We start from the raw sequence: 15,657 nt of genomic DNA, 5'->3' as shown, positions 1-15,657 counted from the left end.
GCGTCCTCCAGAACTCTCAGGTTTACAGGTTGAATCCAAATAGTGAAAAACTGGAAGGCTTTTTTGTTGTTTTATAGCTAATTTTTTTGGTTTTTTTGTGATTAGACAGCTCCATAAGTGGAAGAATGACATGACATAGAACCTTAATGATATGAAATGTTCTATTCATAAGTTCTACTTGTGTGCCAATTTCCATAGTTAATTTTTCCAGAGAGAAGAGGGATGCTGCTTAAAAGAAGCACCTGCTGGGGAAAAGCAGGGCATTCCTACTAATTAATTCTTTAGTCAGAAAAATAGTCTGCCATGTTTGTAATTGAGAATTCTGATGTTTGCAGCTAAAAAAAATTACAACCTAAAAATCCACTGGTTTTAAAACTAAGGTTTGTTCTCAAATGTTCTATTTCTACAGGTTGGCTCCTTTGAACATAATCTCACGACTGACCTTTTAAACCATTTAGTATTTGTGCAAAAAGTGTTCATGAAGGAAGTAAATGAGGTCATACAGAAGGTTTCAGGTAAGTGGAACACTTAAAAGCCACTTTAAATAAAATCCTCAGACTTTGTTTGATGGCAACATGATGTAGCTCTCAGGATCATCTCATTAATTTCACAGACACCCTCATTTCACCTCTAGTGCTTCAAGCAGCAGCAGGAAGCAGAACTGGACTTTGAAATGATAATAGAAGCTCTGGAAATTATTCTAGGTCTATCATAAGCAGGACTTTTATTGGGAAGCAGGATTGTTTGGCATTCTGGACATCAGCCTCTGTGTGTCTCCATGGTGTGACCTTGGCTGGGTTACTTTTTGTACTCACTTTGTTTGATTTGAATATTTTTTTGAGTTACCCTAAAAATATACTAACTAATTTTTAGTTTAGTAAGATTCATCAATAGCTGGAAACATCATGAGGAAAGAAAGAATAAAAAATGGTAACTAAGTAAGAAGAGTGTCCTCCTTTCATGTCCTTCTGTGTGTGTCTGTATATATATATATTCAGGTATATACAAATGCAGTAAAAGAATGGTGCAGGTCCACATGACATGCCCTCGAGGCAGTTAGAAAATGCAGTGGAGAAAATGGAAGATGCCAAATTCCCTGAAGGCTAACAAGAAACACCCTGGTACTTGTTCCATATTAGTATTGGGTAGTAAGAAAATGCTTAGGGAAAGAATAAATCTTCTGGCAGCTGTCATTATAGTCTATTAGAACATTTTTTTTTGTGGAGGAGCACACAGTGCTGAACCAGGAAACCTGTATTAGCTTTTACAGCATTTCTTCGACCCTGCCTTTCAATCTGCCCTGCATTTTTATGTGAGGAATTTATTACCAGTGCTGGTTCTCTGCTTTTCCAGGCTGTAAATTCGTATTGCAAGTAGCAGCCTGATGGTTTTTGAAATGTGACTGGTGCCTTCCATATTGGGGTAATTCAGCAGGGACGTGGTCAGGTCAGCAATCCGTGGGTCTGGATGCTCAGTGCAGAACAATGGGGACAGAAATTGGCTTGGTCCCTCTGGCTTGGAGGAAAGTAATTTTTTTAATGGTTTGAAAATACCAATTAGTGTGATGTGCTGCAGTATTTTTTCTAATTACTGTTTGTGTTGCACTAAAGTATTGTTTGCATATTATCCTTATACAAAAACTGTCTAAGTACCAATTACTGAAGGTGAAGTTGTACAGATTGAGAGCTAATGAACAGAGCAGTCCATAATAATTGCATCTGGAAATTGAAGGCAATGTTGATTAAAAGAAAATTATCCAGATACAAAATGGAGTGATAAAAATTTATTGTTGTTTTGGGTTTTTTTTGAATCCATGATTCAACTGCTTGTCCTTACCACCAAATAACTGTAATTAGATCAATTGGCATATTTGGAGGGAATTAATGGCTTAGCCTTTTCCAGCAGCAAGCGCTTCCTATAAACTAAGTTGGAATGTAGATAAATATCAAGGAGAATTAAAACCAGGATTGCTTCTTCAAGGGTACATAACTTGGAATGAAATGTGCCAGGATGAGGAAGTAAATCCAAAAAGAAAATAACGGCAGAATACTCTTTCCTCCTCTCATGGAAAAATATTGATCTAATTTCAATTCCTCATTTTCATGGGATTTGCATAGTATTTGGTCAAGCGTTAAACTTGTACTGTCTGATAAGTAGGAGATACATTGGTGCAGGGGACAAAAACCATCTTTTTTGAAAAGCAGGTGTTATTCCTTTCAGGTTTTGAGACTTCCTATGGAAAATTTCCCAGGAGGGAGGAACATGCCTCTGTTCCTTCATTCTTAGCGGAGAGATATTAATTATATGTCAGAAGATGAATCTGCAGTGATGTCTACAATCCTCACTTGTTTTTATAAATCTTCAACTGGTCATTATTTAAAATGAGACTTAATTCATGGTCACCTTTTTATATGTATTGGTTTTAAAATGTTTTCTTTGATAAAACTGTGACTGTGCATATTTAATGTGTACAGGAGGGGAGCAGCCAATACCTCTGTGGAATGAACATGATGGCACAACCGATGGAGATAAACCAAAAATTCTTCTTTACTCCTTGAGCCTGCAGTTTAAGGTAATCTTATGATGACAAAACAGTGGTGGGGTTTTTTTTTTCCTTTTTTCATCGTGTCTCTGAACCAGATGCTCATTCCTTTGTACCTTCCTTATCCATTAGGGAATTCAGGTGACAGCTACAACTCCCTCGATGCGTGCTGTGAGGTTTGAAACGGGGTTGATAGAACTTGAGCTCTCCAACAGACTGCAAACCAAAGCAATGCCTGGAAGTAGCAGCTACCTCAAACTGTTTGGAAAATGCCAGGTGGATTTGAATCTGGCACTGGGACAGATTGTTAAACATCAGGTTAGTGCTCAAAATCTTTGCACATCATGTTCTTAATAATGTGTGATTAAAAAAATTACATAATCAAGCCAAGAGCTTGTTGCACATGCTGGTTTTTATCTGTTGTTTTTTTCCCAATATTATTAATATTTTAGAATTCTTAGCCCTTTAGAACAGTAATAGCCTTTCTACTGAACCAAATTCAAAACTTTTGTTGATATGAGCATAATTTTTTAGAATATTTGAATGAAATAATAAGATCAGAAAAGATCCAAACTTTGCTAGACCTACATTTTGACCTAGTTTGTCTGTCTTGGTTCGACAGTTGTACCTCTTGTACTCTTAAACCTGCTGTTACCTGGAATCACTTGTTCTAGGATATGAAAGTGTTTTGTGATGCCTAGAAACAAACAGACAGAGAGAAATCTTAGGACCTATAAATCAACTGTCACAATAGAGGATCTGGATCTATAAATAGCTACATTAGTTAACAATTTATGATAAATAAAGAAAATAATGCTGTGATCAGACCTTAATGCAAAAATATTGAAGCTCCTCAAAGGGACTTGGGCTAGAGGAGGGGAAGAGGAAAGGACACAGCTTGTTGTTTTAATTTTATATTTTGTCAAATGCAGTAATTTGGGGTTTATTTTCTTCCCCCTCCTCATTCCTGAACTCTTCCCTGCTACAATCCCCTCCCTCTTCCCATTTTTTGGAATGTTCTAAGGTTTATGAAGAAGCTGGCTCAGACTTCCATCAAGTTGCCTATTTCAAGACAAGAATTGGGTTAAGAAATGCTCTCCGAGAGGAAATCAGTGGTTCATCAGACAGGGAAGCTGTGCTCATTACTCTGAACAGACCCATTGTTTTTGCCCAGCCCGTGGCCTTTGACAGAGGTATTGTAGAGACAATTGCTACAAGTTTGTGTTCATACTGAGGAAGAGATTTTTTTTTTTTCCTCAAAAGGTTTGATTATTCAAGATTCAATATATTTCATGTTAAGTAGCTGAGAAATTTGGGAGATCTCCTCCATGGCAACAGATTTATCAGTCTGTCATCAAACATCGAAAATTCCACACGTTGAGGTGATTAGTTTTCAGATGGTTTGGAGGAAGTTGCTATTGTAAATCCTCACAAATGAATAATGCTGAAAACAGTAGGACTTTCTGTATTTTAATGTATTAACTTTGGTAAGTGATCAGGTTTGTCCATCTTGTACTTTGCAGCACAAGCCTGATCACTGCATCCTGAGCTTGTGTGTGTCCATTGTTCTGCATCCTCTGACTTAAAGTACTGCAGGAGCTGTAAAAAGGGAGAACAAAAAGAATTTATTTAGTGAATGTACATTATTTTTTTTAAGGTGTTGATTTCGATTAAGCATTTTTGGTTTCCTCATTAAGCTGTGCTGTTCTGGCTGAACTACAAGGCAGCGTACGACAACTGGAATGAACAGAGAATGGCTTTGCATAAAGATATTCACATGGCCACAAAAGAAGTGGTGGATATGCTGCCTGGAATCCAGCAAACCTCTGCACAGGCTTTTGGGACCCTGTTCCTTCAGCTGACTGTCAATGATTTAGGAATTTGCCTGCCCATCACAAACACACCCCAGGTAAGCAAAAGCACAACTCTTGGAAGTCTGTTAAAACAGCAATTTGTGTATAGTGTACATATACAAGAACCAGGTGACATAAGCTTCAGAAAAGGTCTAGTTTATAAAAGGAAATATGTGGGCTTTTTTACAGGGAGACATAATTATAATGCATACTCAGAGCTAGAAATTTACCAGTCAGTCTGTACACTTAGGATTGTACATAATTGTACACATCAAAATAAACACACAAAAAATTAAAGGTACTTTTTGTCATTGTTCAGTCAAGTCAGGTGTCATCTTTCCTGGAAAAAAGAATTGATCCTTGACTTGTGTTCTGTGGTCATGGGGCCATGTGGATTACAGCCCTTGATCAAACATGGATTTTTATTCTTTTTCCAGATGAGCTTGGCTCCCACTGCTCTAATAAACCTATAACGTAGGTGTTGCATTTAGGAGACAGCAATGCAAGGCACTGTATGGGCACAGGTGATGCTGTTGAAACTCTCAGCAGAGAAGGAAAAATACAAGGAGATATAAGTAGAGAGTCAGTTAATAGGGAAAGATAAATGGCATTTAGTAAATGTAGTCACTTTGGCATTGCACTGACCACTAAGTTCTGCCTGTGATTTTGTTTTCCAGTCTAACCACTCTGCAGATCTGGACACTGGCTCTGCTTTAGTCCTGACTATTGAAAGCACACTCATCACTGCCTGCTCCTCAGAGTCTTTAGTTAGCAAAGGTCATTTTAAAAACTTCTGCATCCGCTTTGCTGATGGCTTTGAGACAAGTTGGGATGACTGGAAACCAGAAATAAGAGGAGATCTAGTCATGAATGCATGTAAGTGCAGGTGATTTCATTCTGGACAAGAGTATTTTAGATATAAATCCACTTTTGCCGTTCCCATTGACTTGAAAAACAGCTGACCTTTCCCAATAAACCTAAAGAGAAGACTTTGGCCTTTTGAAAGCAAAATAATATGGATCCAAAAGATTATATTCCTTTGTGGTTGTTTTCCTTTATTAATATAAACTTTGCTGCTTTATATATGATTGTAATAACTTAAGCTTTGCCTGAGAGATATTGTAAGAGTTGGAGGCATTGCTTTTACACAATTACGTAAGATCCCAGTAAGATTTTAATAGTCTAATTTAGAATATTTTTATATAATGTGAAAATTCTAAAATTTTTATGGGTTTTAAAGTTGATTCAATACATATGTATATTATACATAACACATATTTAGAATTTTGTATGTTACCAAGTAAGTTCACGTTACTAAATAAGTCCTTCAGTGGGAAATAAAGCTAGAACTCCTGTCATTCTTTAATTATGGCAGGCAGGAGACTGAGGGTGGGATTGGGAAGAGCTGCTCTAAAGCAGCTTTTGCTGGCTGCCTAATCAGTGACTTGCTTTGTATACTACATGTAGGTGTTGTGCCAGATGGTACCTATGAAGTGTGTTCTAGGACAACAGGCCAAGCTGCAGCAGGTAATGTACTTGTTTTAATTCATCAAGTCCTACATAAAAAAACATTCATGGAATATGAAATTTAAGTCTTTTAACTGTGTTTTAATTTAATTGGTTGGAGAAGAGTCAGCAATAGTTGCCATAACAGTCAGCATTGCTTCCTGTCCTAGGGATTGCTCAGTCTTCCTCATGCTGAGGTTTTCCACCCTGAGCTGCCATCCCTCTCTTGTCCTCTCCCAGAAAAGGCTTTTTTTTTCCCAGATTCCCTCTCTGCCCAGTCTAAGTAGTCTGGACCTTCTCCAGGTAATTCAGAAATAGCTGTCAGTCTCTGTATTAGTCATCTTTCCATCTAGGAAGAAAACCAGTATCTTGTGTTTTCATGCTTAGAGCAAGGTCTGTATTTTGATGTTGAAAAGTGGCACTCAGAAAAATCGTGAGCACAGAGGGTAGTCACTAGACAAACAACACATATAATATAATATCTTCAAGTATCATTGTTCAAGACTTGAATAAATAGATCAGCATTTATACATGCAGAAAGACATGCTTTATATTTCTTGCTGTTAGAAATTCTGTTCTGGAATAGTGTACTTGCCTGCATTTGTGTGAGCTGAAGGCTCTCTACTTGCTCTGAAGGGAATGTACTTTCATGAGGTCTGCCTGTGTTATATCACTTGTTAAAGAGATACTGTGAAGTATTTTTATTTTCATTGGGCATTTCAATTGTGGGATGTGTTGTTCTCAGAATGGACAGAAAAGACAGTTCTTTGCAACTGAAGAACACTATCTTGGCTAATGGGTAGGTAGTTCATTATGGGGGATTTTTAAAACAGAAAAAGCTGTTTAAAGTGATTTATTTCTTTTAACACAGAAAGTAGTAGTGCTGGAACCTGGACACTGAATGTTTTGTGGAAGATGTGTGGTATTGATGTCCACATGGATCCGAACATTGGGAAAAGACTGAATGCTTTGGGCAACACCCTCACAACGTTGACAGGAGAGGAAGATATTGATGACATTGCTGACCTCAACTCTGTGAACATAGCTGACCTTTCAGATGAGGATGAAGTTGACACCATGTCTCCCACTATACATGCAGTAAGTGAATCCACCAAAATAAGTGCTACTAATTGGAATAAGTCTTCTGTCAAATAGAAGGGTCTTAATCTTGAGTCCAGCATGCCAGTCTTTATAGCTCATGCAAGTCTTGTTGCAAATCAGAAACGTCTCTGTGTGTGGTTTCTAACTCCGTATTTCAAAGGCAACAAATTGCAGATCATATTTCTGCTGGTGTTTTGTGGGAATAACGATCTGGATTTGAAAATATGGAAGGGACACAGCACCTAACCTCAGGTACCTGAACTGTAAAAGCTGTGGCTTTCTTCTAGGTTTTCTTCACAGGAGAATAAGTTACTAACGTGAAAAAAAAATTATATAAACCTATTTCTACTCAATATGCTGCTGACCTTGCTTTTTGGTTTTCTACAAAACCATTTTAACAGCTGTTCCTTAATGTCTCTAACCTGCTGACAGATGAAGCATTATCCCAGCACACTAATGCTCCTGTTTGTTGTTCAGCAATCAGGTGGAGGTTGCTTGGGTGGAGAGGCACGCAAGCTCACATTTGGGCAGAGGATTGTAAATCACCTGCTGGGTCTGAGCCCCCCAAGCCACCGATACTCTGTTCCTGTAGAATATCTCTGGGGCTCAGCGAAGCGGGACTTGCTCCAGCCTAGCAGAGCACATATGAGAGCAGGCAGATCCTGCTCTTGGGGACATGTATGTAGTAGTTACAGTGTGTCTAACTGAATGATGGGCTTTGGATCACTGGAAAAAATCCAATCAGCTGCCTGTTTCACATGAATTGATTCTTTTGCATGCACTAGTCCAAAATTGAAGGTGTGAAATTCACTTTGCCTGTTGTTCAGAATGTACTGATGTCCAATTTTTCATGAGGACATTAATGAAGTGTTCATTTTAAACAGGAGATTGTTGATCACCGGCGGCAGGGAGTTTCCAGTATCCAAACTGGAGAACAGCGAGGAAGGAAATTTATGAAGCGTTTGGTTGATATTAGAGAGCTCAATGAGCAAGCAAAAGTAATTGATGACCTAAAGTAAGTGGGGTTTGCTTTATGTTTGTATCATACATCTTGTGGCACTGCTGGGGTTAAGTGCAAATTGTTGCCTTTATTTGAAAATAAAAGGATTCCAAAAGCAAAGGCGAGATATGCAAGTACTCTCTCAAATCTCTCAGGTTGTTCCATAAATGTCAGATTAGTCTGTGTTTTTCTGACTCTGCATTTTAATGACTGATTTTTAATCCTTTTCCTGTTGATTCAAAATCAGACTTCCATCTTGATACATTATCATGCTGATTACTTTAGGAAAATATAGTATTTTGAAGCTGTAATAAGCTTTGGAAGAAGAAAAAAATTATTTAAATTAACTTTTTTTTTGGCATCTTGTACATGTTGTCTTCAAGATAAAACTTGAAAACTTTCTTATACTGTACTTGAGAAAATCCTTCAGAAAAACTTATTTTAGATTTTATGAATTTCATCTGACCTTCTGTGTATTTTATTAATAGTATTTTCAGACATTGTTTGTTGGGTTTGTTTGGGCTTTTTCCCTGCTTTTCCCCAAGACAGACTTACAATAAATGGATCTGTCTGTGATGGGAGTACAGAGGTTGATAGTTAAGTGTTAAATAATGAAAAGGGATACACATTTTATTGTTTGTACTTAAAATGAGATTGCTGTCACCATTCAGAAGGATATTTTATCTGAAATTAGGAATTTAGGTTAAATGTTTGCTTTTGTACTTCTGTGGCTATTTTTGGCACTGGTCATAAGTATTGGGACAAAAGAGAAAATGGCATAATTCCCAGGGAAAGCCTTCTTACAACACAGATTTTGAAATTGTGGAAATAATATCTGTAAGGTAACTCAACCATGCTTTACCTCCAGGAAATTAGGTGCAAGTGAAGGGACCATAAACCAAGAAATCCAGCGCTACCAGCAGCTGGAGTCAGTAGCTGTGAACGACATCCGCAGGGACGTCCGCAAAAAGCTCCGGAGGTCCAGCATGAGGGTGAGCAGGATTTGGCTGCTTTGAGAATATTGTAGCACTTGTGTCCCAAAAACCCTTTGACATTGCTGGCACTCCCCATGTACAGTAGCATTTTAGCTTGCCAGGGTTTTTCTCTGTGTTCTCAGTTGTTGCATTTCCATATTATTTTTGGTTTAGGCTGCCTCCTTGAAAGACAAGTGGGGTCTGAGCTACAAACCCAGCTACAGCCGATCAAAGAGCATTTCGGCATCAGGGAGACCACCTCTGAAGAGAATGGATAGAACAAGGTGAGCCTCTGGGAATTTGGGATTTGTCACAGCCACAGCAGCACATGGGACAGGGGAAAAGTTGGACTTTGGCCTCAAGAGTCGTTTTACCACAGGCAGCAGCTGTTTGTGGTGGAACTGGATAGAAAGTGGTAATTTTGCAAGGCAGGCATACTCTAAAAAGCATTTTTTCTCCTTTTTCTGAACCCTCTGAGAAGATTTCACTTTTACAACAACTTGGGGTTTTCTACAGAATCCCATTTCAAAACACGTATATAAGGAAAAATGGCATACTGTAAGAATCTTGTTTTCCACACCTGATTTGCAATCATCTGCCTTTTAAAAGGGCTGTTGTAATGAGAAGAAGAAAGGGAGATGCGTTTTTCTGTGTGAATAATTGCCCCATGTGGCAGATTACAAATAGCTTATTTTTCTGTAATTTCTGCATGTTGGCTTCAGGATTGAAAAGCTTGCTTAGAGACATTAGCAGAGATGGAGTACTGGTCAAATCCTGTGCAGCTTCCTCTCTTTTCTTCTCCCTCTCCTTCCTTTTCACGTACCCAGGTGTTTAAATTATGTTTTTATATATTCTTCCCTGAAAGAATGATAAGTATGACCTTGTATTTGTGTAGTTAAATGTTTGCATGACACTAAAATCCTGTTGTACAACTCAAGAAGCTGTTTTGGTTTTGGTTTTGTTTTGCTTCCAGCTCTCGACTGGGAGACAGTGAAGACCTCCCAGACATCCGTGTGGATGCTGCATCCCCTGGGCCTAGAGTAACCTTCAACATACAAGATTCTGTAAGAATTACTTTATATGCCATATAATTCTATTTCCTCTGCCATTTGGTCACCAGTTCATGAGATAATTATATCCAGGCAAACCTGAATTTGTGTCTGCTTTGCCTCAAATTACAGATGTGTTTTTGAAGGATAGACTTATTTTGTTAGAAGACAGATGTATTTTGGTTTCTTGGCACAGAAATTAATTGACTCATGAGAGAAAATATTTTAAAATGGCTTGATTTGTTTCTCAGGCTCACACAGTAGTAATTTTCTTGGAGTTTTTGTCAGATGTGCAAAAAATCACCTAATTTTTTTTGGTGTTTGAATATATTTAGAGTTTTGGAAATGGGTATTAGTTTGATGTAGCTCTACAGGTATATCCTTCTCAGTGTTTGAAATGGATGGTTGAATTGGTTTGGGGTTGTGGTTTTTTTTTTTTTTGTTTTGTTTGGTGTTTTTTTTGTATGTTTTCTCATGGTTAAAATGCTTATTTTGCATGGCTGAGATTATTGTAATTATTTTAATTTCTATATTTTTTCATTTCTATTAAGTTGAATCAAACAGCTTTGGGGATTGCACAACAATCCAGCTGTCCAGGGGAAGGGTATTTTCAGGTATTTCTGAGCAGAAACAAGTATTCTTTGCCAGAGAACTAATTAATCTCATAGGGAACTGCTTTTCACTATTTCATCTCTTTTGCACTCAGCTAAACAGAATGTATATCGAGTTTGAAAATATTTAGATACATAAACTAAGTAGAGGAACATGATTTGTTGTTGATGAACAACAATCAAAGTGCTTCTGCACCCTTATGTAGACTTAAAACTTCTTCTAAAATGAAATACTGCCTTTTTGCTTGAAGACTGAGCAAGGCTGATGTAAAGTGACCCAAGTCTAGCCTTGAAATGTGCTTTAGAGGCTGATTTTAGTGTGTGCCTTCACATGTCACATTGTGTTCCAATGTGATGGCAATCAACACTGGTACAAAATAATTACCAGGTGGGAGGACTACTTCTCACACTCCTATTTCTGTTTAAATTCTTATATTTAGTGTGGAATAAGACATTTTCAAATAATAGCAAGTAGGGAATGTTCCAGAACTTAATATCCTGAGAACAAGTGGAGTTTTTTTAACTGCTTTCAAAACCAGGTTTAGGGAAAATAGTATTTTTCTTTAAAAAAAAATTATTCAAGCAAACCCAAAACTCAGATCAAGAAAGGCAAAACTAAACAAGCAAACCAACAAACAAAAAAAAAACCTGAAGAGATATTAATGTATTTTTTCTCCCTTCTAACTCTCCTCATGCTCCCAGGAAATAAATGCCTATTTTTGAGATAATGATGGAAATGACACCTGGGAATGTGCTTTGCACATTTAAATATGTTCACATTTAAAAGCTACCCTGCCTATTGTTGTTGTTATGTAAAAGCCCAGTTAGCTTAGGTTTTGTTGGCACAGCAAAAAACTAATAATCACTTAGAGGTACCAAATGTTGAATATTTTTTAAAAAAGGTGCTTTGCTGACATCATGCCAGTTGTTCAGCAGAGCTTTAATTTGAATTTGCAGACAACAACTCTGTAGCTCTACAGTGATACTGCATAGGAAGTGCTGGTGTTTAACACCTGTAGATACTTTTCACAGGAGTTTTAAGAATTTAATGTTGGAAAATGGCTTGTGGCATGATTTCTGTGAGAAGCAGGAGGCTCCTTTAGGCCATTCAGTTCTGTGCTCAGGCCGGGATGCCCAGGGTGGTGCTGTACATTCTGTCTAGTGCCCTGCGTGCCCTCACTAACGCTTCCTGCAAGTCACGGGCACTTGGGCTGCCTTCTGTCCTTTGCTTTCAAAATAGTTCTTAAATTTAAATGAAATGTTTCCTTTCCTTCTGAATTGGTAAGAGCATGATGAAGCTTTGTCTACCAGGCTGAGCTCAATCACCAGGCAATGGCAAAGGTCTCCCCACCAAGCTTTCATTCCCTTCTTTTTCATAATCCTCTTGCAATTCCCTTACCTGCTCTCTCCGTGTTATGAGGAACTCAGAAGTGAGAGTTTCTCATAGCAGGCCTGCTTCTTTATTTCCAGATCTATCTACTACATTCTCTGTGGAAATCAAATCTGTGGAAATTTACTATCTTTTTGTCTTTTCACAATCAGTTTCCAGAGGAGACAGAAATGGACCTTTTGTCTGTAACTATTGATGGTCCCTCCCATTACTCATCTGCTAGTGAAGGCTCATGCTCGGTATTCGGTTCACCCAAAACTCCAGTTGTCTTCTCACCCGGCATTCCCTTCCAGCCTGAAGAAGGACGCCGGGATGACAGCTTATCCTCCAGCAGTGAGGACTCAGAGAAGGAGGATGACCATGAAAGGGAGAGGACCTATTTTTATAGGAAACCACCGTAAGTAATGGTCCTGAGGAACAACACACAAATGAAGAAGTTACCTGAATATGCTTTCAGTACTCTCAAACTTGAAATAGTGAATTTAAGGCTACTAGTTCTGTTGCTGATGAAGTAGTGAATACACTCAAGTGTGTGTGTGGAAGGCAGGTGAGGTGACTGTGTGGGAAGGAGGGATCCTGATTGGAAAGGGAGGTAACTGTTAAAAATTTCAACTCTTGGAACAGAATAAAAAAAACTTGGGAAGTGAGGCTTTTGAGGCACAGAACAGGGCGCAGTTCCACACACCGGATGTGAAAATGTCTATACTTACAGATCTGAAATCGATTGTGTATATATTTTTTTGTTCCTTTTTTGATTGAGAATTTAAGGAAAGCTTAGCTTTTTGTACTACTACTGCTGCATATCAGATAAGGCCTTTTCCCAAAGTGTTTTCATAAGATCCTACAGTGTGGACATAGTTTGGGAATGCCTTGTAGCCCCTGCTGTGGTGAATGTCCTGCTGATACCTGCCCCCCACCTGTGCCTGTGCAGGAACACCTCTCGCAAGAAAGCCACGGGCTTTGCTGCCGTGCATCAGCTGTTCACCGAGCGCTGGCCAACAACACCCACCAACAGGAGTGTCAGTGGCACCACCACGGAGAGAAACATTGACTTTGAGCTTGATATCAGGGTCGAAATTGATTGTGGGAAGTGTGTGCTGCATCCCACGATGCTCCAGCAAGAGCACGATGACATCAGTTTGCGAAGGTAAGAAATGCGTGCATTGGTTTATAAGCAGCAATTATCCCTGCTTAATAACAGCACCACAAGTTGCAATGGCCAGTTGTTCTGGCCCAGTGTGGCACAGGAAATTACTTTAATAACATGAGTATATTTATTTCAGGAGCTATGATAGGAGTTCCAGGAGTTTGGATCAAGAGTCTCCTTCAAAAAAGAAGAAATTTCAAACTAATTATGCATCTACTACTCACTTACTTGCTGGCAAGAAAGTGCCATCATCTCTACAGACAAAATCCAGTGATGTGGAAACAACAGTGTTTTATATTCCTGGGGTGGATGTAAAGGTAAAAGGAAGGGATAACTCAGCAGGGAGGCAGTGACGATGTTTTCTTTCCAACACAGTCAAACTGTACGCTCCCTTGGTTTTTAATTATTGTTTCTATAGCCTAGCATGAAAGGGTCTCAACAAAAATGTCCTTTTATTTTGTGATATGAAATCCTAATGGAGTAAGAACAGGGAAAAATCTGTCACTGCTGAACAAAAACTTGATGTAATTCCATTGAAGCAATGCCATAAATCAAATGCTGCTCGCTTGATACAGCTTGGCTTTTCTAGTCTTTCAATGTGGAAGGACTATGTGTGTCAATGTCCAGTATTCCGTGCTGTCTTCAGGGATAACAGTTATACCTCAGGTCCTGCCTGTTGCTTTTAGTCAAATTCAGGAATCACTAAACATTCTCTACAACTTTTGTTATGTTCTGTGTTCTCAGTAGTAGTCTACTGTGCACATGGAGGAGGTGTGAACTCCTGGGTTTAGAAGTATTTTGATTTTTTTATGCCAGTTTCTGTATGCCTGTGCTTAGTAGTGGAACAGTTCCACCACACATTAAGACAGAAAGGAGGCTGTGTGCACAGGTGGCACAGGATGCATGTGATATAACAGAGAAACAAGCTTTAGACAGTGTTCCTAAATAATGAATTTCCTCTGTTCTGTTGATTTTTAAAATAGTTCAGTACAAAAAAAAAGATAAATTAATAAATTTTCAGTTCTTTTCATGTATAGGATGTGAATTGGAATGTAATGTATCTTACAATGATATTTCTGTAAAGAATGAGAAGAAATAAATTTTGGAGGGAAGGAGTGGTATCGAATGGCTGTACAGAAATGGAGTTCTTCCATGTGAAGTAACTTGGTCCTGCTTTGCTTTCCAGCTGCACTACAACTCCAAGACTCTAAAGACTGAATCGCCAAACACTTCTCGAGGATCCTCTTTGCCACGCACCCTTTCCAAAGAGTCCAAGCTGTATGGTATGAAAGATACTGCCACATCTCCTCCTCTCTCTAGCACTATCCACAGCAAGACTAACACCTTACTTCCTCCCCAACCCCCACCCATCCCATCAGGTACTTATAGACAAACTTTCTGAGCCTTTCATGGATGTATTTTCCCTTGGTGTAATCTACTGCCTTTAGGTCTGGCTGCACCTTACCTGGAGCACTGTGTTTATCCAGGCTTGATTTGGCTGCAGAAACCTGACCCCAGAAGCAAAAATGCAGTTCATAAAGCAGCATTTTTAGACATTGTTTGCCAAACCAATGTCAGTAATACTTTTGTCATAGTCACCCTATCCCAGTGTTGGGCTGTCACTGCCTTCTCCCAGTTTTCTTTTAACAAAAGAAGGTTGGAAAGCAGTGTAAATATCTGTAAATTTCTCATCCATTGAAGGCCTTTAAATAGCCATGATTTGGAGTAAGATGAGTTCTAATACAGGCTTTTGTCTTCTCCAGTGATTCCTGTTTTCAAGAAGAAGGTTGTTGTTACCTCATGTTGGATCTAGAGGCATGTAGATTGCATTTCCAATTTCTGAGACATTCACTCTTCTCTCCTTTGGCATTTAAATACTGCTTTAATCACAAAGCCAAAATTTTGTCAGAACTTGCTCACCAAGCAAAATGAATAACTGGAAGTTGTGCTTGTGGATTCTGACTTATAAAATCACCAGAGATGCTGTGAGAGAACAGTGAAAGGGGGATACTTTCCTCAGTTCTTCATGCTGTTGAACCATTAGTTCTTACTCCTTTAGGTGCCCATCCTCTTTATGATTACCAGATGTTCTATAGAGGTTTTTGCTATTTCTCTTCACTTTTGTTATCTATCTTCTATCTAATCTTTGCCTTTTGAATTCTTACCACATGATGTCCAGGTCCTGAGTCTTGCTAGTTAAATGTCTGTAAGCTCTGCATTTGGTGTGGAAATTGCACTTGTATGATAATATATATGCCCCCCCAGACTAGAGATTGGCTTGTAATTACTTTATTTCTTTATGCATTTTATTTCTATAAGTATTCATTAGTCCTGAATAGTTTTGAAACACTTCTATTGTTGCTTATACTATTTTTTAATAATACTACTCTTCCTCTGGAATGGAGACCAACTTGTATTGTCTTTGATTTCCAGTAAGACAGGACGACATAGTCAGAGACATGAGACAGAATAATTTGCACAGAA

General features: G+C 38.5%; 1 protein-coding gene across 1 annotated transcript in view; it reads left to right on the top strand.

The window, feature by feature from the left end:
* The window catches only part of BLTP1 (bridge-like lipid transfer protein family member 1), a gene marked incomplete at its 5' end in the record, with an annotated part of 79,710 nt that overhangs the window by 54,964 nt on the left and 9,089 nt on the right, over positions 1-15,657 (top strand). The window contains 17 exons of the mRNA XM_084204997.1: positions 410-515; positions 2,475-2,572; positions 2,675-2,860; positions 3,567-3,735; positions 4,240-4,451; positions 5,073-5,271; positions 5,863-5,922; positions 6,773-6,999; positions 7,887-8,017; positions 8,871-8,994; positions 9,151-9,260; positions 9,950-10,040; positions 10,577-10,639; positions 12,179-12,423; positions 12,958-13,173; positions 13,310-13,490; positions 14,360-14,552. Of these exons, the coding sequence (XP_084061123.1) occupies positions 410-515; positions 2,475-2,572; positions 2,675-2,860; positions 3,567-3,735; positions 4,240-4,451; positions 5,073-5,271; positions 5,863-5,922; positions 6,773-6,999; positions 7,887-8,017; positions 8,871-8,994; positions 9,151-9,260; positions 9,950-10,040; positions 10,577-10,639; positions 12,179-12,423; positions 12,958-13,173; positions 13,310-13,490; positions 14,360-14,552 (2,611 nt within the window). The remainder of the gene's footprint in view (positions 1-409; positions 516-2,474; positions 2,573-2,674; positions 2,861-3,566; positions 3,736-4,239; positions 4,452-5,072; positions 5,272-5,862; positions 5,923-6,772; positions 7,000-7,886; positions 8,018-8,870; positions 8,995-9,150; positions 9,261-9,949; positions 10,041-10,576; positions 10,640-12,178; positions 12,424-12,957; positions 13,174-13,309; positions 13,491-14,359; positions 14,553-15,657) is intronic.

The sequence above is a fragment of the Fringilla coelebs genome (assembly GCF_963513975.1).
Source record: "Fringilla coelebs genome assembly, chromosome: 4".
NCBI classification, from domain to species: Eukaryota; Metazoa; Chordata; class Aves; order Passeriformes; family Fringillidae; genus Fringilla; species Fringilla coelebs.
The sequence above is the reverse complement of the archived record's forward strand: the minus strand, read 5'-3'. Positions and strand labels throughout refer to the sequence as shown.